The 21,735-nt window shown below is 50.7% G+C and overlaps 1 protein-coding gene across 4 annotated transcripts in view; it reads right to left on the reverse strand.

Annotated features, from left to right (window-relative positions):
• KANSL1 (KAT8 regulatory NSL complex subunit 1) overlaps positions 1-21,735 on the reverse strand; it is an 86,388-nt gene extending 64,653 nt beyond the window's left edge. For 3 of the 4 annotated variants that reach the window (XM_065699363.1, XM_065699364.1, XM_065699361.1), the window contains exons 1-2: positions 14,046-14,478; positions 3,035-4,421 (exon numbers count right to left, since the gene is read on the reverse strand). In XM_065699363.1, coding sequence (XP_065555435.1) covers positions 3,035-4,338 — 1,304 coding nt within the window. In that variant the 5' untranslated portion in view covers positions 4,339-4,421; positions 14,046-14,478. Of the gene's footprint in view, positions 1-3,034; positions 4,422-14,045; positions 14,479-21,465 lie in introns of those variants that run through there. The other variant, XM_065699362.1, reaches the window with a different exon arrangement.

The following is a 21,735-nucleotide window of genomic DNA, read 5'->3' on the forward strand; positions in this document are numbered from 1 at the left end:
CAGGGGAGGCTCCAACCTGCCTTCGTCACCACCAAGCAGAGGCAAAGCTTCCCTTGATCCTCGCTCTGCCGCTGCACACGTTCTGGAAGCGACACGTAAGCAGATCTCTTCTGGGAAGCCAGGAGCTGTGTTATTCACCTGCGAGTAAAGGAAACGCAACACGATGGTCCCTGACCCAGCAATGCCTCCTGAACCACCCTGTGTGCACACGTTTGCTCTCCCCATGAGCTGCATGGGAACCAAGAGCACCTTGTTAAACCCAGCCCATAGCTGGCAGGGCTCCCCATCCCAGGTGTAACGAATACCTCCCTGCTTTGTTTATGCAGGACCTGACAGCCTGGTTATGCACCTGAGTGACAGCACCTTCCTGGGCAGCAGGTCTACCGAGGACTTCCCAAGGTCTGGTAGATCCCTAACACTACCGGATAACACAATTCCTTTGGGAGATGCTGCTCTATAGCCAAGATCAGGTGGGCCAGAGCAGCACAAATGCTTCAAAGTCTGTCCTTGACCAGATACTGATTGGAGAATGCCACCGTGCCAGAAAAACTCAAAGGTCAGCTCTTATCTATGTATGATGTAAACACATCTTCGTTTCTTCTGCATGTTTCTACTTGAATCCCAGAGGCTCTCGGTGACGTGGCTGCTTACTGCAAGCAAGTGGCAAGACACACTTTTTGTGGCAGAACCCTCGCTAAAGATCTAGAAGCAGCAAGCAGTTCCCTGGGGCAAGGCAGGGGCACCAGAGAGCAATACCCAGTTAAGGGATGGTGGCTGAGGGATGACACAGAAGCTTTTACACTCATTACAATATTCCATCTCACTCCCAAAACTAAAACAATCAGGGTAAAAGTCTCCCTTCTAATAAGCGAATTCAAAAACCCAGCCACACTTGAGCAACCCTGCAAAAAGCCTTCCCTCTTCCACACTGGTATCGATGTCAAACAATGGTTCTGTACAATAAGCTGGCCCAAGGCAGCTTCTCAATGGAAAAGTCAGCTTTTCCCCTTCCTGTCTCCTAGCACGACTTTGGAAAGACTGATATTTAGATGCGCTCAGATGTTGTCCCAGCTCTTCAGGCTGATTTCAGGAGTTGCACTAACAAGCACAAAGGCACATTCAGCCTCAACTTCAGCAATGCCAGAGCTCATGAGACCCAATGTCAAAGCACTCGTGCCAGCAGGACAGTCAATGCTAGAAAGGGTAATCAGTAAATACCCACAGGCATAAGCTTTAAACGAGGTTTGGTGGGCCTGGCCTAGATGCCAGCGTGGATACACACCAGCTTCTGGCCTTCCAGACAATAGAAGAATCGTGCTTTTTATGAGCTGTAAAACCTTTGGCTGTTGAAGAGGCTGGGGAATGTAAAGGCATGACTAACACAAAGGGCAGGAAAGGCAGCAAAGAATTTCACGCATCACGTCTCTGAATACCACGCTTCCTCCTGGGATTAAGATGAGTGGCAAAGAAATTTCACTTTGCTAGACAACACATGAGTGTCTGAAACCCACAACATGGGAAACGTAAGATGAGTTTGGACAGAATCTGAATCAAATGTCTCCTCTCATAACTATTACAATACTTAGAAATGCGATTTTACTACTAATCCCAGCAGTAAGTTTGTGGACATTGTAAACTGGGACTAAAGTTACTAAAGTCTCTTTTCCAACAGCACAAGAACTCCTTTATGTCTGGCCAGCAGGAATCATGTGCTCAGCCACTAGCTTCGCACTGGGAGAAAGCTGAGCTCGTGCCACGTTTAAGTCTTCACATACAGAAATTAATCCTATGCTGACATCCCAAAACACCATGTAATATTTAGCTGGAATTTACTATTCAAGAGCTCTAACATCTGTTTATCAGCACTCATCCACATGAGTGTGGGTTTGGGGGATGCTGAAGTTATCAAATACCCACCCTACACACTTCCACCTACCTAGCTCAGTATAATTTGTGTGGCACAGCACTCGACCAGCCTTTAACATTCCTTCGACAACAGGCATCAAAATACATCCAGTTATTCCTCCAGAGCTCCGAACAGACCCAGAGCAGCGCAGGTACCACCAGAGTCCTGGTGATATTCCCAGACGTGACTGGAAAGCTGTCCCTGTTCCAAACAGGACCCCTGTGACCACTGCAGGCAGCTTTTTGTCAACCATAGCTAGACTTCACAGACTGAGGTTTAAATTCAATGGGTCCATCAGGGTGGAAGAGCTCATCTACTGATGCAAGCAAGATTTGACACAGACTACACACAGAATATGGCCTTTTAAGAGATTTGTGCAAAACACTGTCATGTACACCCCTAGGGAAAATACTCTGGTTTGGAAGAACAGTTTCCCTTCTTCCTTGACCTGTCTCAAGACCTTTTGCCTTGACAAGGATCTTCCTCCTCCACACACAAACTAATACCTAATACTTATACAAACAGCATCTAGTTAATGACATAATTATGAGGCTGTTGTCATTGTTTAATGCAACTCAAGACAAGAAGAAAATTCCCAACGATAATTTCCTGCATTCAAGAAGAGAACACACTTCATGCTTCCACCGGTGCTTGGACCAAATCCTTTCAAGGCAGCTCATTTAACAACAAAATGTAGATCCCCAGTCATGACTATGGGGTCAGCTACAAGGATTCAGACTGGCCTTACTTTACATAACAGGTTTACAACAAAGATCCTCATTGTAGAAAGGCAAACATTTCATTTCAGGTCCAACACACCATTGAGAGAACCATCTGCAGTACTTTCACTTGGTTTCTGCAGCATGCTTGCACCACTCCACAGCCAGGATTTCCAGGACTTGCTGCTCCACAAGAACATCAGTAACTATGCATGAAGAATTCCATCTTCAACGCTGCACGGGCTGCCCCAGCCAGGAAGCGTGCTGCAAATCACACCACTCTAGTTTTAACCACCACTTCTTTGAGCTAAGCCCATCAAAACATAAGTGTTCCTATAAACCCCAGGTCTTCCATGTGCCACCTCACTTGCCCCCCACCAGTGGTAAGCAAGGCACGACTGCTACTTACAGTGGTACGTGGGGCTGTTCTGGGTCTGCTTTGGTCAGTTCCTCTTCCTCAACATCAGACTCTCCTCCTGAGCTGCTCTCGGTGACATCCGAGTCAAACGCTTGCTCACTGGATCTCAAGTTGGCCATCCCACTGGCCGTGAATTGCTCCAGTTCTTCTGATATCGAATCACTCTTCAAGAAGCTGCTGAGGCCTTCAGAAGTAACTGTCTCGCTCGCAGCCTTCCTCAAGGCTGCTTCCGCTTTTCTGGTCAACATCAGCTGGCTCCGATGCCTCAGGGGGTCCAAAGCTGGGAGCTTGCTCAGAGTTTTCTCCAAGAAGCCACCCAACTGCTGCTGGATGTGTCTCTCGACCTGCTTCGCCTGCACGACCTGCAAGCGCTTCTGCAGCCTGCGGGCACGGCTCTCGATGTCTGCCTGCCGCCGCAGCAACGCCCTCGTCCTCATCTCCGAGTCGAGAGCACTGTGGTGACCGGCCAACAGAGACGGCTTCTGCTCCTCCAACTTAATGCTCCCAAAGCCAGAGTGACCAGCAACCCCAGGCAACCTCGTCTCTCCACTGCCACCCTCGAGCACCCACTGATGCTCCGTGGAATTGAGGGAAGATTTGTTTGCAGTGCTATTATTGCTAAATGGAGTCGTGTGCTCTGCATCAAGGCTTCTATGTGGAAGAGTGCAATTGGTCAACCCGGCCTTCAAGTCCCCCAATTCAGAACCTCCTGCGTTATAGTCAACACCCTGGAGGGCAGCAGAAGGAGGAGCACACTTCCCACCATTCAAAGAACTAGAGTTTTCATGGTCTGAATTGGTACTTTTGGCCAATTTCTTGGCCAAGCCATTGACAGGCGCTTGCGGGAGAGGTGGCTGGCTGTTAGTACTCATTGTTTTTAGATTCTCCAAAGTGAATTCCAACACTGGCTGTCTCCCCAACAGATCACTTGTTTTTAAGAAGGACTGAGATAAGAGAGAGTGAGATTTAAGGACTGTCTGCTTGTTGAAGACTCCTTGCAGCTTCAGAGGCTCTTTTGAAGGAACAGATGTTACATCCGAGCAGAGATAAGAGGCCACCAGCGGCTGCAGCTTGCCCAGCTCTTCCTTGGTAGGGTTGTTTCGAAAATCTAGACTGGGATCCTCCGGAGCAATGGCTTTCCTTTTGGTGCCGTTGGCAGCCAGGAGGATGTTGTTGGCGTTGCCGTTGCTCTCTACACTGCCAGGCGACAAGGTGGAGGACGGGGGAGCCAGCTTGAATCGGATGTGGTGAGCTTCAGCTGCTGCGTCAGTGAGAGCGGGCGCCATCGCAGCCATTCAGCACAGAGAGACGGGAAGTCCAGCCTCTCCCGGTGCCGAGGCCAGCTCCACTGCCTCCCACTGCCTCTCCCGAGGGCAGCCTGCACAAGGGAAGGGAAAAGAGAACCTTAGTTAGGCAATGCACTCACAGAAAATAAACCAAACAAGACTGACGACAGCAATGAGATGGACCGACAACATGCTCCCGGTAAAGCCACGCAAGCTCCACGTGCTGCACAGCATCCTCCCTCTGTGACCACCCTGCGCTCAGCGGAGCCACTTGGGCACCAGGCAGCTGAAAACAGGAGCAACACATGAGCTGGTCCTCGGGATCTCCCAGAGCTAGTGCCTGCCTCAGGCTACTGCCCTCACCCTCCAGTCCACCCACCGAACAGAGCAGCAGCCTCCCAGGCCCCTGTGAAAGGTCTGGCCCTCATTACATCTGCTCCTCAATGCCAGCAGCTCAGTAACTTCATCTCTAAGATCCTTGAGCTACGGCCATAAAGCAGTTTTCACTGCTTCTACTGCCAGCTCAGGTGTGTTGAAAATGAGAAATTACAACTATATCATGCAACAGAGACAGGGCTTGAGAGGAACAAATCTCCATATGCTTAAACTCCCAGTGGCTAAAAAACCCCACTGCTTCCCCGGAAGCCTTGAACTTGAAGAAAGCAGTTACTCCTGGTGTATGTGAAACCTGCTTTCCCAGAAGTACTTTTCGGAATAAGCCAGGTGATTTCCAATGTTAGTAATTCCCATTTCTCTTTCAAGAGCATGGATAAAGATTAACCCACACACACACCGTGACAGAGCAGTTCTATGCTCTGACCGTACTGGCAAAGCCATGGCTTAACTGAACTCCACCAAATAAGAGAAGCAACCGATGACCTTTCATTCATCTACACTGCAACCACTTCCCACCCACCTTTGTCTGGTCATTTAGTGGTAAAGAAAGTAGGTAAAAGACATGAAAAGACAGAGACACTTAAGTGCGTTCACACAGCCCACAGCACAGGCTGTGCTACCAGTGCAACAGTCACTTTCTGCCTCTTGCTGCTGAAGTTATCCAGCATCTTCATAAGCTATTCCAATGGCAATTTAAGAATAAAGTGTTACCCTGACCTCTTGCCTGATACGCCAGTCTTTTCATTTCACACACCTTTGCAGAAGCTTGTTGTAGCTGTCAACACACCCCAATGACCACATTAATACACCACTTTGCAGGAAAAATGAGGATAAGCTAAAGTTCGAATACGCTCAAAATGAGCAACATTTCACAGCCAGTTTTCTTTCCAGCATCAGTCAGGGTCAGACCAAGGGGCTTCCCCACACCAGGGACCAGAGACGGACATCAGAGCTTCCCCTCAAAGAGAAGGCCAAAGGAGAAGCTCAAGGTTAGGTGCTCTCTTTGCTTCCCAAAGAGTATGCACATTGGTCTACAACTGGTCTTGCCAACCAGCTCTGTTGCCAAACTCAGTTACATGACACAGAGGAGGAGACAGTGAAGAAAGGATACATCCACAGAGGAACTGAATCCAAACTATCATTTGGAGCTATTGTGCCAGAAGAGGTATAACAGAGGTGGGTTCAGACCTCAGAAGCTTTCACAGAACTTGAGTGTATTTTGTAACCAGCTGTACCTTGTCCTCCCCAAAGAAAGGATGCTGCACGCCTGAAAACTGACTGTTGCTCACTGGAAATGGCTTCGAGTCACCATTTGGGTCCTCAAAAGAAAAACCCAACATGACTGTTCAGGGAGGAGGGAAAAAAAAGGAACTTGCAGGGAACTTTCCACTTGTGGCTATGACACCCTTGGGAGAGGAGGGAGGAAGACTCAGCATAAAGGACTTCCCCCACTCCAGCCTCCTACCAAGCCCTTCACTAGGGACACGTGTGCTTGAATGCCTGTTCGTAACGGGCACTCTCAGTTCTGCAGACACAGGCTGCTGTGTCTCCCAGAGAGGACTCAGGAGGCTCTTCAGCACCAGTGCCACCGCAGGGTAAGCAGAGCAGCTTAGGGAATGCCATCCAGCAAAAAACCCAGGAAAACCCCCACCGGGCACTGAATGCAGGGATTCTGCATGAATGTATCTACACTGCACTGTACCTCACCCACGTAGAAGCTTACCTAGGCTGGGGAGTATTGGAGAGTTGGTTTGTAGGTCATCAGCATTAACAGAAGCAGAAAACGGAAGCGGAACTTACACGCACTGCCTTTTGCTCCGCGTTAGCAAACGCACTTGAAACAGAAAATCCTCCTCCTAAGCTACTGCAACGCTCCCTGGCTTCCCTTTTAGCTGGGAGGACAGCATCTAAAATACTCTGGACTCCTGGAAAGCCTCCCCTGAGAAGAAGGCTTTGTTCGCATAGCTTAAAGATGACCTCCAAAAGTTCTTGGGTATATTTTAGGGGTTTTAAGTCCTTAGAACCTGTCTGTGTGCTACTCAGCCCCAAATTCTCATGTTAGAGAATTGGATCTCTACTCTTCCAAAGAACTCCTGGAAGAAGCATTAAGGAACATTTGTAAGCCTGTGTTCCCTCCCTCTGTTTAGAAGTTTTGGTTGTTATTAAAGCCAGCCTACACTTACCAGTCATTTCTTCCTAAGAGGGATTCAAGGGGAGAAGGTGGTTAAGGCATTTCTGAGGTGACCAGAGAAAGAAGGAATAATGAAATGGAAAGGCCATGGAAAAGAATGGGAAGGTCATTACAGGGACACAGCCTGAGGAGCTTCCAGAGCCTTCTGAAAATTGAGGGGAATTCCAAGAATTGGGCTGAATATTTTGGGACTCAAACCATCCTGGCAAGCTCGACCCAAACTGGTACCACCCAGGAGAACTATCCGATTGATGTTGGGTTCCTTTTTGCAGTGCTTCTCCACCAAGGAACTACAACTCCCAGCACTTAAACTACCATGTACATGACCAAGCAGCTTCTCCTGCTGGTAGCCAAGAGTTAAAATACCTGCATTACCACTCCAGCTCCTCCACCACCACTTGTCTGCTGCTCCAGCAGCCACAGCACACCTTGTACTGGACTTCACTTGGGAAGACCCAAAAGGAGCTGCTTCTGGAAGGCTAACCAGGTGTTTACAACATGTTTCAAGATAATACTCAAAATCCACAAGCACCTCCTTCATTTTCAGTTTAAAACTAGAGCACTGCCAGAGCAGTTAGCATTAATTAACAGAGGAAAGATGAAAGGCTCTAGTGAGCAGGTAAAAACAGGGTAACCGTAACTCGCCCATCTTCCCAAGGAGTGCATGTGAGGCCACTCAAGGGAGGGAAGCCACCAGCCTACTCAGTGGCTTCACCCACAGCTCCACGTCAACTACACCAATATCCAACCTCCCACTGCTTTTTAAACACAGAGCAGAGGGAAGAGTGGGAACAAGGTCGAGGCAACGATGGGATGTGAGCAGAGGCATGAGGAAGGTGCCCAGTCACACTATACCCCAGAGCAGCTATCGGGTCACAACAGCCCTGAAAACAATCCTTCAGTGTGCTGACTTATTCAAGACGGTCTGTTCTTCAAACCCAATTTTACAACAAGCCATTGAAAGCAGAACGAGGTTTCCAAGCATGTGAGTTTGCACAACACCTCACAAAATGAGCCCAAAACGAGCCCAGGAAGGTTTTGTTCTCTGCAATCTCTGTTGACAGAGAGTTTTTTGGGAAGAAGCTGGGTATTTGTGCTTCCAGTAAGGCTCATGAGAAGATGAGGGGAGTTCTGGATCCTGGACCCAGGAGATCAACAGAGGAGATCCTCTTCTTTGCCCACCCATCTAAATACTCACTCGTTTCTCTCCTGAATGCCTCTCCATACCTGCAGATATGAGTCTTCCATAGCCACCCTCCTCAGGCCACTGAGCCCTGCACCCACCAGCTACATTACCTCTGCCTTCCATCCCTCCCCGCACCGCTTGGCGACACATTTACCTACCTGGCACCTTTATATTCCCTGAATTACAGTTTAAACCCCTGACATTACACCCAAACTCCTGCACCTACTGCCTGGTTTCATCACGTGCCAAACCACACTGGGACTGCTCTTTATAGCTGCCGTGAGGCCTCCTTCCTTCCCCAGCTCTCCTCCCACGAGGCACTCGCCTAAACCCACCTGAGCACATTCCCCTTTTCCTACATCTTGCACAAGAAATGAAGACCCAAGAGGCTATGGGTGGTCACGAGGACTTCGACACACGTGGAAAGGACAAATATCCTCTGTGTTAGACACAAGGACTACAGGACCACCTACAAACTCCTTTACCTCCTGCCTTACCAACACACAGGTTTTGGGGAGGGTGTCTACACAAAGGTGCTGTTGCAGCAGAAGCAAAGGCAAAGCCACGCTGAAGGAAGTGAACACTACCAATTCCCACTTCCCCTCTCCTTCCCCACCATGAATGGAGAGTGCAGCCAGCTCTCGAGTTCATGTGGTTACAAATAGCTTTCAGATGAAAAATGAACCCCAAGACATACAAGAAAAACCCCAAACTTGCTAGAATAGAATCCCTACACACCTCATTTTGCAACTGAAATCTCTGCTTCTAACCTCAGCAGTCAGCACCACTCAAAACGCAGGTACTCCACACACAAGTTAACACCCTGAGCCCTCAAAATGTTTCCCAAATCAGAAAGGTTTTTTAATAGTAATGAAAAAAGGTTAAGAACATATCTAAGAACCACAAGTTTTCACAACAGATGCACAGGTACCTTCTACATGTATTAATACTGCAGACTCACACCTCATCTCTCTGGGAAAAGTAAGGATTTTACTATTAAATGCTTCCCAGGGAATGGTACTTATGCACTGGAAAAAATCAGAGCTCTGCTTTTACAACCTTTGTTGCCAACCAGAAGCCCTCAAGATTCAACTAAAAGCTGCTGCTTCCACTCGCTGGGTGACACAGTCAATTCCAAGGAGCATCATGAGGCCTCCTTCCTCAAGAAGAGATTTTCTCTTCTGCCCATGAATTCTCACTGTCTACAAATGAACCAAATCAAGTGCATGATCTGAGACAGAGAAGGTTTTATCAATATCATGTCAGAAAGGCAAACAAAAGCCACAAAGCAAGATTAACCATCATCTCCCTCATCAAAAGCCTGGAGAGTTGAATAATTAGAAGCAAGAATGCCTTCACCTGGGCAATGAGATAAAAACACCCATTGCTGTGCAGTTCCTCTGCAGAACAAAGTTTCTGTTTACAGTCACAAATAGAAACGTGGTTAAAAAACCCCAATAATGGGACACTTGCAGAGAGCAGCAGCATGTCAGAGACAGGGGAATGAAAAAAAAGAGCTTTATTGTGCAATCCGGGTCTCCCCCATCCAGTATCAGAGAGATTTTGTTTTTGTTTCGCATACTCTGGGCAAGGTGCCCAGGAAATATGAAAACCTGAACTGGGGACTCAGGGAGCAAACACCAGAGTTGCCTTTCCATTTTACAGACACGTTTTCCTTCACTCAGTGCGGTCACAGCAACCTTTGCTCACCAGCAAGGATTGGTACCAAAGCTTTTCACCCAGCCCAATAAATGGCACCACCTCAATACTTCCTAGCTTAAACCAAGGCATTGACTGTCACTACAAAAAACCTTCTCGTGCCTTGTGTTCACCAGCCACATCCTCAAGAGGAAGTTAACAGAGAGGAGCAGAATAAAGCATCTCCAGTCACCACCCAACCTGGTGGAGTTGTCTCCAGCTGAGTTTAAATACTCTGTTTTGAATGGAGCTCATAGCACAGTCGTCAGGACACAGGGGCTCAACTAAGCACAGATCTCAGCTTTTACTGCTCCTTGGGTCTTAGAGGAGAGAACCCACAAAGGCTGTCACGGAAGCAACTAAAACCAAGACAACGCAAACTCCAGAACAGAGATGCTCATTTAGTAGAAGGTGATGTTCAATCACACATCGCAGGCCCCCTTTAACAGGCTGTAATTACAGCCTTGACTGGGTTTGCTGTTCCCCACTTGGTGGTAAGGCAACCTCACAGTAACCCTTCCCTTCACATCCTGCTGCTGCAGCTCTCAACAGGAAGTTATAAAGACTTCAGAGAAAGAACTCCTAACGTTTGGTGGAGCCAAAACTGAGAAATCCTTAAGGTCCATTTTCTGTTCATGTCTCTGAGGCCCAAAGCAGCTCCTGATACAAAAGTGTTTATTTCAATTACGCTTTTGGTCCTTCCACCAAATCTGCAAGAATGAGCTTGCAGCAAGAGATGAACTAAGGAACGGATGAAGCTGTGGCCTGTCCAGGCTGACAGCTACTCCCAGTTCCTCTCCTCAGATGAGATTTTGTCATCCCTTCTCCTTGTTCTATGAGATCAACAGCACAGTTACATCGCTACATTCAGATAGCGTGCTGTCTAAACTCCATCCTAAGGAATTAAGGCTTCCCAGCTCCAAGCATACCCCATCCGCTGTTTGTCTCACTCTCTAAACCCAGCAATACTTTGGCAGGGGGAAATACGTTCTTATTTTGTAACTTGCTCTGAAACTCCAATAGGACCTTCTCCAAACTCTCCTCTTCCAGAAACAGGGCTCTGAGCTCACGACACGCGCAGGGCTTAATGGAATTATGTTTACTCAAGTCCTGCATCACCAGGACTCTTGTTGATCCGAGTGTGACAACTCCTTGCCCAGCTGAGACAAAACAGAAAGCCTTTATTCCACTTTAAACGCTAAACCTGTATCCTTGAGGACGCAGCTCAACTCTGGTGCACACGGATTCTCAAGGCGAGCGGTACGCTGCAGCCTTTGCTGTGCTTCAGGCTGGGCAGACATTGTATTCCTGGAAGTCAGGAGCAGGGACACGGTATTTATAAAACGCAGGAACGGAAACGGTGCTTCTCGGATCACCTCATCCTGAGTGCTGAAACGCTGAGAGGCTCTTAATGAACTGATGGACGCTCTGGAGGGAGGCATGAGGGCAGAACTCACTTGGGCTGATCAGTGTGTGATGCACCCAGGACACTTCTTTCTGCTCAATTAAATGCCCATGCAGGTAGAAGCGGTCCACCCATTCCCCACACAGGCCAGGAGAAAGCCCAAACTAAATAAGCAAAACAGGGTGCTGTGCAGTGGGAACGGGCAGAGGTACCACTGACCCACTCTCACAGAACAGCTCCAGGAAAGGAAAAGCATATGGAGAGGGGGCCTGCGGAAGACTCACAAATCAAAATAGGCTCTGCTTCCCCTTCTCCTCCCTCCCCAAGCTTTACCCTTTCCCTGCCTTGGTAGGGCCTGCAAAGTCCTCTGGCCTTATCTTGACTCCACTATACATGAAGTCTTATCATCCCTGGAAAAGTGTTTGGAGGTTCCTAAGGACACGCACCACTTGCTGCCTGAGCACAAGAAGGGTGGAGTGCTGAAACTCCCTGAGACAGGCTTTGTTCCGAGGGCTCATTAGATAATGGCAGTTGCGTTCACAAAAACACAGTTATAAACAGGGCAAAAGGAAGTGACTTTGGTCAAAGAACTACTCAGTTTTCACCCCTCACTCGCGTGATGTCAGAATGTCACCAGTTCTCTGCTTACCGGGTGATCTCAGAGAGCAAATGAGCTTCAAATGCAGCATTAACAAACTAATAATAAAAGGAAAAGGAGGCGGGAGGGGAGGAGGGATAAGAGAAGCACAGCCACATCTGCCCGGTCATCTGCTGCTTTATCACCTCCGAGGGGGGAACACAACTCATCCTCATTGCTAAATCATTACCCATCAGCTAGAACAGTATCACAACCAAGTTTCACAATTAACTGCTCCTGCAGCGTATCAATCCATTAAGCCCTACACAGCTGTGCTACCTTGGCAGTGCAGCTACAAATAGATCCAACCCTACTAGACCCATCCCTCCCGCGCCAAAAACCATGCTGCCCATAGCTCGGCTCCGATGGTGGCCGAGAGTGGACACCTCGGGAAGGAAAAGCCAACTCCCTGTCCCATCCCAGGGCTGCGGGATTCCCCAGCTTTGCCTTTACAGCCCTTGGGGTGACTGCTTCATTTCCCCCTTCCCTGATCTGAAAAGCTGCCGATTTCTCAATTAAAGGAGTAATATCAGACTGAACGGCGTCGCTACCCGCACTGCTCCTGTGCCAGCGGGAGAATCCAAGAGGACTACGCTAAAGCAGGGGGAAGAGCAGTAGAGGTTCCTCCATGAAAACAAAGGCTATAAAAAGGACAAATATGGGTTTAAAGAGGAAAAAGAAGGGTTTAAAGGGAAAATGCTCACATCCAAACAGCTCCCTGCATCCGTAACTACGGCAGAGGTTTAGTCACACGCAGAGACACCTTGTAACTGCCCCCCCACCTCCCCCCCCGAAGTGTCTTCTACCCCGCTGGCAGTGGGACCGTGCCACAGCTCAAGTACCCTGCTCCCACCTCCCAGAAACGGGCTCTCACCTCGCCTTATTTTTAGAGGCACAAAGTACCCTGTACACAACCCCTGCCATGATGTAACCGGGACCGCGGGCATGGCCCAAACCAGCTGAAAACATAATGGTCAGTCAAAACAAATAAAGAAAGGACAAAAAAACCCCAACCAAGCCACCCCTGCAGTTCCTCCCATATCCTGACCGGCTCCATGGAAAACTACAGTTTGTCATTCAAGTGCATTTTACATAACAGGCGAGATCATCTGTATCGTGCCTGCGTTCTGATCCACCTGGACACAGATTCGACCAGCAGAGAGATCACACCGAGGGGCTGCTTTTTCCCTAGGAAATAAAGCTACTTCCCAAGAAATCTCGCCGCTGTATTTCCCCCTTGATGTGACCCCTTTCCCCCCGTATTTCTACCCAAATTTCTCTGGCATCAAGCACTGGAAGATGCTAATCCCATGATGGAAGTAAACACACGTATGGATCACGGGAAGCATTTCGGGATAACCGAGCTCGCCCGGCGTGTTTAGAGGAGAATAATTTGGGATCGATGGGGCGGAAAAACCATAAATAACCCCCCCAAAATACGCAGCCGGGACGTAAATAAAGGGAAATGGCTCAGCGACGAGAACCCACCCGAAAAACACGCTATTGTATACGCCGAGCGCTCCGTGACACAGCCGCGGCCCGCAGCCACCGCTGACAGCGCCGGGAGCCCACCGACATTACCGGGACCGCTACCGGACGGCCCGAGGCCCGGCGGAGCTGCTGCCCCCGCACCCCCCCGGCTGCGCGTTTTGCAATGGGGAGGTTATGCAATTTAAATATATTTCTTTTTTTTTCTGTTTACTTTGAAAACTTCGCCCGTGCCCCCCCCCCCCCCCCGCAGGTTAAGGCACGGGGAGCCCATCGCCCCTTCCCCCCCTTTTTCCCCTCCCCGGGGGGGGGCGCGGGGCCGGGCTCCGACGCCGGCCACGTGAGGGGCCCCGGCCCGCCCCGGCGGGACCCCGCCGCTCCCCCCCCACCCCGCCGAGGGCGCCTCCGGCCCGGAGATTTCGGTTTAAAGTCGCAACCCAACCCCCCCCCCGCCCCGCCAGCGGGAACCGCAGCACCGGGGGGGGGTGGGGGGGCGGCCCCGAGGTCAGCGCTTCCCGCGGGTCCCTCCGGTTCCCCCCGCACTTTCCCGGGATGGGAGCGATGGGATGGGGGGGGGGAGCGCCTCCCGCCGGGCGGAGAAGTTGGGGCGCGGCGGCGGCCGCTCCGCAGCGGGGCCCGGCGGGGCGCGGCGGCGCTAACAAAGGGGCGGCGGGGGAGGCGCGGGGCGGCGGGCGCGGGGCGAAGCGGCACCTACCACGTGACGAGCGGCGAGCGCGGTCCGGGCGGGCTCGGCCCCACACAAAATGGGCGCAGTTTGCAAACAAGCCCCGGCACCGCAACCGGGCCGGGCAGCGCCAGCCCCGGCGCCCCCCCCGCCCGCTCGGGCCCGCCCCGGCGGCAGGGGGGATGGGCTCGCCCGTTGTCCCTCGGCGGGCGCAGAGCGGCGGCCGCAGTCCTGGGTTGGGGCGGGCGGGCGGAGAGGCTGGAGGGTGGGGGGGGCGGGGGGAGCGGCCCCCCCACCCCCGGCTCGGTGCTTGCTGGGCGGCGGCGGCGGCGGCGGGGCGGACCCGGCGGGGCGCGGCGGAGCGGGCGCTGCGGCGCTTTTCTTCTCCCCCCTCTTCCCCCCCGCTCCGGGCGAGCGCGGCGGCGGCGCGGCTCGGAAAATGGCGGCTGGGTCCTTCCCTGCCCTCCCCCTCCCGTCAGCCGGAGAATGCACCGGGGGGGGTGGAAAGGAGGAGGAGGAGGAGGAAGGGGGGGAACGCCGCAGCGCCCCCGCCGGCGGCCGCGAGCACCGCTCCCGCCGCCCGCCCGCAGCCAGGGGGCCCCGCCGAGCGCCCGCCGCCGCCGCCGCGCCGAGGAGCTGCAGTGCGGGAGGGGCCCCGCCGCCGCCGCCGGGGGGGGAGGGACCGCGAGCGGGGAGGGAGGGGGGGAACGGGGCGGGGCGGGCCCGCTCCCTATTGTCCGGCTGCCGGCCTTGCCGCCGCCCGCCAGGGGGAGCTCGCCACGCAGCGCGCAGGCGCGCCCGGACCCGCTGCAGAGCGGGGCGGGCGCGGCGCGCGGGGCATGCTGGGAGTTGTAGTCCGGCACCCCCCGCCACGTGCAGACACGGGCTCTGCTCTAAGCGTTCACCCCGGAACAACACCGTTTGCTTTGTCCCGTCCTCGCAGGAAAGCTTTTGACCGTTTTAAGCGGTTTTCCCCCAAAACACCACCACTCGCTCCTGCACCTGCAGCCCCGGGGGCTCTTTACTGCCCCATCTCGCATTTCCTCTTCAGCTTTATTTCCCCAAATCTGCCTACGAATGCCATTAAAACCCCTGAACACTGGGCCCCCCGAACCGCTGCACGCCTTGGGGAAACATCCCAGGCTCGGTGCCTCCTGCCCTGCCTGCCCTCGCTCCCGTGCTCATGGGCAGCAGCTCCGCGACGGCAAGGTTGGAAACCTCGGGAGTTTCTCCCACCACCATAGGGATACTTCCTCCCCCTCCTCAACAACCTCCACCTCACTCCGTGCACGGCACACGCAGAAGGGCAGCGGAGCAGGAAAAGAACGACTCTGGGGCTGCAGAAACCAGTTTCACCGCTTTGACCTTCAGTTTCGCCACGTGCACGAAGGGGGGGACACAGAGCGCTCTGCCCCTCGGGGCCGCTGGAGCCGAGGCGGGCAGCGCTCACAGCGCCGCGGGGCAGCTCCGTATCGCTGCCGGGCAGAGCCGCTCTCCCCCCTGCCGCGGCTCTGCGTGCCCGGTCTCATTCGCCATCTCTGCTTGGCAGCGCACTACATCCCTGTGCTGCCCCTACAGCAGGAACGCAGCTACGCCAACAACAAAGTGCTTTAGCCCGTCATTCGCCTGCAAAGGGCAGAAGCACCAGCAGTGCACGCTGTTATACAGCGAGGAGAGCCTGCCCTAGGGACCTGGGTTTACCGCAAAAAGAGTTGCACTGTATCTCGACTGCAGAGTTAGGTAAGAGCTATGAATGCTGGCTCTGTAGCCAGCATAGGCAATCCCTATCTGCATTATACAGCACACAGATTTCTTTCCTCCTTTTGCATCAAATCCCACCACCACACGAGAGGAAAGGCAACACTCCCCTTCTTCACAAAGCATTTGGAGACAGAGAATCCATACACTACTATTGTTCTTTAAAATCCAACATACTGCTTAACAAATCACCCATGGAACAGTCATCACAGCTGGGGTCTGGGTTCAGGGAATCCATGGGCAACACATCTCAGCATCATTTTTTCTAAGGCCACCTACACTCACTGCCAAAACTACCCCACAACATATCCCATGGTTCTGCTGACCCATGAATGTGCAAAACAAAGCTCATCTGTAAGTGATTAAGAAAAATACCCAACTAAGGACAGCAGAGACCCCAATGCTGGGCTGCCGACACTTCCTGCTGTCTCTCACAGTCACTCCTCCGCTCCTAGATGGCCATTCCCCATCACAGCACGGCAGTTACCCCATCTCAGCAGTTTCATGCAGTACCTTGAAACCAAAATGAGTCTAAGGACCTAGAACTGGGCTTTAAGTCAATGATGAAACAGTGCCAAGGAGGACATCGGGACAGTGTGTTATCAGCTACCCCAAATCCAGCATAGAACTGGGTCCTGTAGAGAACATTCCCTGTTCTTAAGGGTAACAGGGATTCTGTTTCTGTAAGGCAGCTGCATGATGAACTCAGCAGCCCCATGCTTTCTCCTGATCCATTTCTCCTCACCACACTCTGTAGCAAGAACAATGACCATACAACAGCATACATCCCTTTCCTTTTCATTCTTCTTTCCCCTAAATCTACCTTGAATTCAGTTCAGCTAAAGAGCAGAAGTAGCAACAAACACATTTTTATACTGGAACAGAACTGGGAAGGCAATTTAGTGTGGAGGAAGTTGAGAGAAATCCCCCTACAATAAAGTTCCATTCTGCACTGCAGGGATTTCAGCTCACCGAGTCATACCTAACCAAGAGCTGCAATCTTTAGCTTGACAGCCTGGTACAGATCTGGATCTTCCTGCAGCACAGGATCCCCCAGCGTTCATCATTCGGCCTGCCCTAGACATGATGTAGCAAAAACTGCTGCACAGCCTAAAATAACACAACTTTGGCCTCTCTTCACAACCCTTCCAGCCTCCTTTGTCCATTTAGAGTAGTGCTACACCTTCTCCTCCAGGTCACACAGCTACTCCTGTACCTGCTACCCTCACACAGCTTCATTACTACTCTTGAACAAGAGGAGCTCTCCCCAGTGAATCCACATTTCTACAGCACCATCCTTTAAATCTTTCTTTGAAGTCACCTTCTTCTGCAAAGCATCAGGAACATACGAAGCACAGGGTTCAATACATGGCGAGTGTTACGTACCCAGCTACTCACCCTTGATGGTTACCTTGACTTTCCCACATGCATTTGTTGCTTATACCTATTAATCCTCATTATTTACTTTGATTGTACCTGCCTTGGAAACAGGCTCTACACAGTAAGTATCTGCATAGCAGTACACATAGTTAAGATTACCAGACATGGACACAGGACACATGAAGGGAGATTTTTGAGCCTGGATTGGTTTGAGAACTATCCTGAAGCTAGAGAAGGCAATGGCCACCAAAGCACACAGTAATGAGACTCCCTTCAGATACAACCACAACTTTTACATCTTCATTTACAGCCTCATTAGATACCCTACCAAAAAGCACCAAACTCAAACTTATCAGTGGCCACAGAGGCCTCCAGAAGATGCAAAACTTGCCTGGTTTAAAGCTAAATATGGAGAAGTTATAGCAACAACAAGAGACTTTTGCAAGGATCATCGCTCTTCTGATCATGTTGAAGAGGAATCAAAGAACCTGGTTCATGGCAAGAAAGGCATTCCTTAGCTGAGCAGACACAGCGCATCCCAGTCAGCTAGTCTCAAAATGCTTATAGAAAAGGAAAAAAAATAGCAAAGTCCTTTAAACCCAAAAAGTAGAGCCACAGAAAGGTAACTAGTGTGATGCTGGTAGAGCTCAGCAACCCTCACACCTCCCTCATCAGGCAGGTACCGAACCTCCTAACGTATCCTATGGTCAACATCCAAACCTGGATCTTCCCTGGCAACTTCTGGGTTGATGGACTTGAGATCAACAGGAAAGGAATGTGCTACTCACTAAAAAGAAGCTGAGTGATCCACAGAAGCAACAGAGCTTGTTTGAGAACCCCCTCGGTGATTTAGATCAAGCCATTGGATACAGACATTCATCATTTCATGGATGTTCTCATACTGGAGAGTTCTACTCAGTTCCTCTCAAGGTCAGAGCTGTATTGGCGCTCAGGCTAGGGGGAAATTAATTTCATCTGCTGTGAAGTGGAATTTGTTCTAATAATAAGCTATTTTGAATCAATTATTGTTTCAACTGCAAAATGTATTTCTATGGTTTCCACTGGGATGAGGGGCTGGGAACCTAAGACTATTTAACAAAGATAACAAGCACACTTCACTGATGTATTTTTGGGTCCTTACCAAAGACATTGGTCTCCTCCTGCCAAAAAGTACTCTAAGACTCCACACTGTTGTATCAGATCAATGCATGTTGTACAGAAGAGCCCGACTTCCTAAAGTCCTCATGGGAACTTCATATCAACTTGAGGGATGCAGTGAATTACTTTCCAACGAAGAACATCAGGCTGAGTACTCACAATAAAGCACCCTGAATTGTGAAGCTGGCGACCCATAGCCAGGTTTTATTAACTTGCAAAGAGTAAAACATCCAGTTGTAACGCTGGATCATGCAGGTCCCCAAGAGTTGCCAACAAACATCATGGCTTAGATCCATCCAAAACACATGGATGATGCTGCACAAGAGGTGCAGAAGTAAGCCTCAGATCCCATCAGCCTGCTTGGGTATTTGCCTAAGGAACACCATGATGGCTGTAATTGAGGCAATACTTCTTTATGGACATCAGTATGTTTTGTGCAGAGTGACTGTGTGATCCCAGCCACTTAATGATGCAGTGAAAGAAAATAGCAGAACAGCAGAATAAACGAGGTGACAGCACATGTAAATGCTGTATTCCTTCAGGTTATCCGTTTCAGATTATAGGTGGTTTTATCAAGGGAGAGGAGCAGCGGGACAGGGAAAGGAGAGGAGAAGGCAATGTAATCCTGCATTAACCACATAAAAGCCCATGTGTTATAAAACCATGAGACATGAGCTCATTGAGTTTCAGGGGACAACCCTCTCAAATCTCACCACTGAAAAACAGCCTATAGGTTCTGTGGAGTTACAGCAGGGACATGAAACACTTGTGTTCCTACGGGCTAGGGTAAGGTTCAGTTCCACTGTGTGACAGACACACAGATTAAAGAGTTTTGACATAAACAAGAAGTTAGAAAAATTAGGAACCCAGCAACTGGTAACAAGCAGGAGCAAGCTACCAGCAGTATGGGAGTCCTGATTTACAATTCAGCCCTTCCTCCATCTTCCAGATGGAAAGCCTTGATGTACTTCTCTTTATCCACGAGCCTTGGCTAAGGCCCACAGAGCATCTTTATAGATTCAACCTGCACCAAATCCTGCACCTCACACTCCTCCTCAGGAGTCAACAGCAAACCTGAGACCACCCAAGGCCGTTCAACCACTTCCAACACTGGGACGTGGAAGCTCTCCTTCTGCCACAGGCAAGATTAATGCTAGTTGTAAGAACCTCTGTTCATTAGTTCATATTATGGTCTTTTTCACATGGTTTCTCTCAGATCCACTAACAGAATCCATTTCCATTTTTGCTAGAGGGCACTTGGAACAATTCTATCACTGTGCGGATTTCCAGATTCAGGGGAAAAAATTACTGCCCTATTGGCAGCTGCTTCTAATTCAGTTTAATCCCAAACTGAAGGAGCAGTTGAATCAGACCGAAACACAGCTGATAACCGGGATACCAGGTCACTTAGTCTTTTGGTCATGCTCAAGAGCCACCCAGCAGCTCGGGATCAGCACTGTGCTCCGAGAGCTGCTGTTCCAGAGACAACACAGTCTAACCTGGAAGACTCTCAGCACCGAGTCACACAAATTCCTCACTCCTGACCCAATCCACCTGCCTTCCAACCAACCCTCAGCAGCACAGGCAGACATCACGGATCACAGGTAGAAGAAGTCAAGTCCCTACATGCTCTCCTTATTAATGACACTTCCTCTGACAAGTCTAGTGCAGGAGAATCAGTGCCCAGACAGCCACAGGGAAATGGCAGCAAGAGGATAGCAGCAAGTCCCTGTTCTGTGGCCACCACAACAGCACAGAGCTTTGGAGCAGCGTCATCTGCAGGGTTTTTCCTCTCTCTGTTAGGTGTCAAGGACCACGGAGACCTTCCTGCTCTCAGAAGCCCTCCCTTCGCTTTGGGGAGCTGCAGGGAAAGAGCTTCATAAAACTTCTTTTATGACGAACAAGCATTGCACACTGTGACAGTAACATCAGGCACCAGGGTTTGAGCACAAGTCAGGGATGCAGGGTACAGAAACCCTCAAATATGAACTAACCAGAGGTTTCAAGCAGTTGTCACAGGGACAGATGCACTCAAAACACCAGGCTCCAACTAGATGCTCACCAGAAGTAAATGCCTCTAAGCAAAAATGCCAGAGGTGACAGCCTGAAATGACAATGCCCTGCACGTCCTCAGTGCACACAGGTGTGACCCACTGTCATGAGCACACCTCATCCCTCAGCTCCAGGGAAGCTGGAAGGACCTGGAGTTCTCCTCCCACAGGCCCATCCCTGACCTGCTCCACACAGCCACATGCTAAACCCCCACTTAGCCAATATATCTGCATGTGACACTCTGGAAGTAAGGACCAGCTTCCAGAGAAGCTCTCTGCTGACTTCCTACCAGCAGGAGCAGGAGGACCACGGACTTCAAGGAACCTACCGATAACCTCCAAAACCTGCAACAGGGAAGCCCAAGTAACAACTTACTGTTCTTCTGTGTACAAAGAGTAAGAGCTCTTACTGCTGTGTTAGCCAGCTGGATGGAGATCAGCAACCAGTGCAGATTTGTCTAACATCAGTCTGAAAAGACTGAGTAAAGCTTTGGGTTTTCCCATTACAAGAGAACTTGTCTCGATTCAGCCTCCATAACTGGCCTAAAGTCAGGCTGCTTTGGCTTGTAGATTTATGAAAAGAGGGAAATATCCTTCCCTTCAGCGCCTCCTTTCAGGTTTCATTCAGCTCCACACGACATCACAGGTTAAGCCACTTCACCCATGGGGAAGCCCAGGCACAGAAACAGGAGCATGAAAACCTTGGTTTAGACCTTTGGTTTTCATGGGACAAAGCCAAGACCACTGGTGACAGTTACACAGCTCTCTTGCTGGTATAAGCACAGAGATAAACCAGATTACACCAGCAAGTAAAAAGGACCTGGTCAATGTAAACCTGGGGTTATGGATGCACACAATAAGTGGGGGGAAGAGTAGGAGATGTTGCTGCTTCTGGACAAGTCATCCCTCAATGCTGTTGCATACAAGGCCACACATATGCACACGCCCAAGCGGAGGCTACACATCTCTTCACTCCATACAGGCATTGGAATGATTTTGGAGAGGAAAACACTGGATGAACCCTCATTCCCAGCTCTATTCCTGAACCTCCATTTCCAAGCTACCCATCCAGGAAGAAGCTACCTACAGGGCTCCAGACTCACCTCACACCGTTGGACACTAAGAGGCCGCCTGTGAATGCATCCCGGTGTCCGGTCACAAGCCCAGCGCCGGGGCTGTCCCGATGGGACGTGGGAAGCCCAAAGCCCACTGGGCATCCTGGTCAGGCCCATCCTCAGCACCTGCGATCCAGGCACTCGGCCGGTGACACGGGGAGGGATTCGGGATGCTTCCAGCCTCCGCCTGCGAGGGATGGGAGCTCCTTGTGTATTTCCTTGAGGAGGGGGCAAAATCCAGGACCTGTGGAGAGAAAA

The sequence above is a fragment of the Lathamus discolor genome, chromosome 20 (assembly GCF_037157495.1).
Source record: "Lathamus discolor isolate bLatDis1 chromosome 20, bLatDis1.hap1, whole genome shotgun sequence".
Classification (NCBI taxonomy): domain Eukaryota; kingdom Metazoa; phylum Chordata; class Aves; order Psittaciformes; family Psittacidae; genus Lathamus; species Lathamus discolor.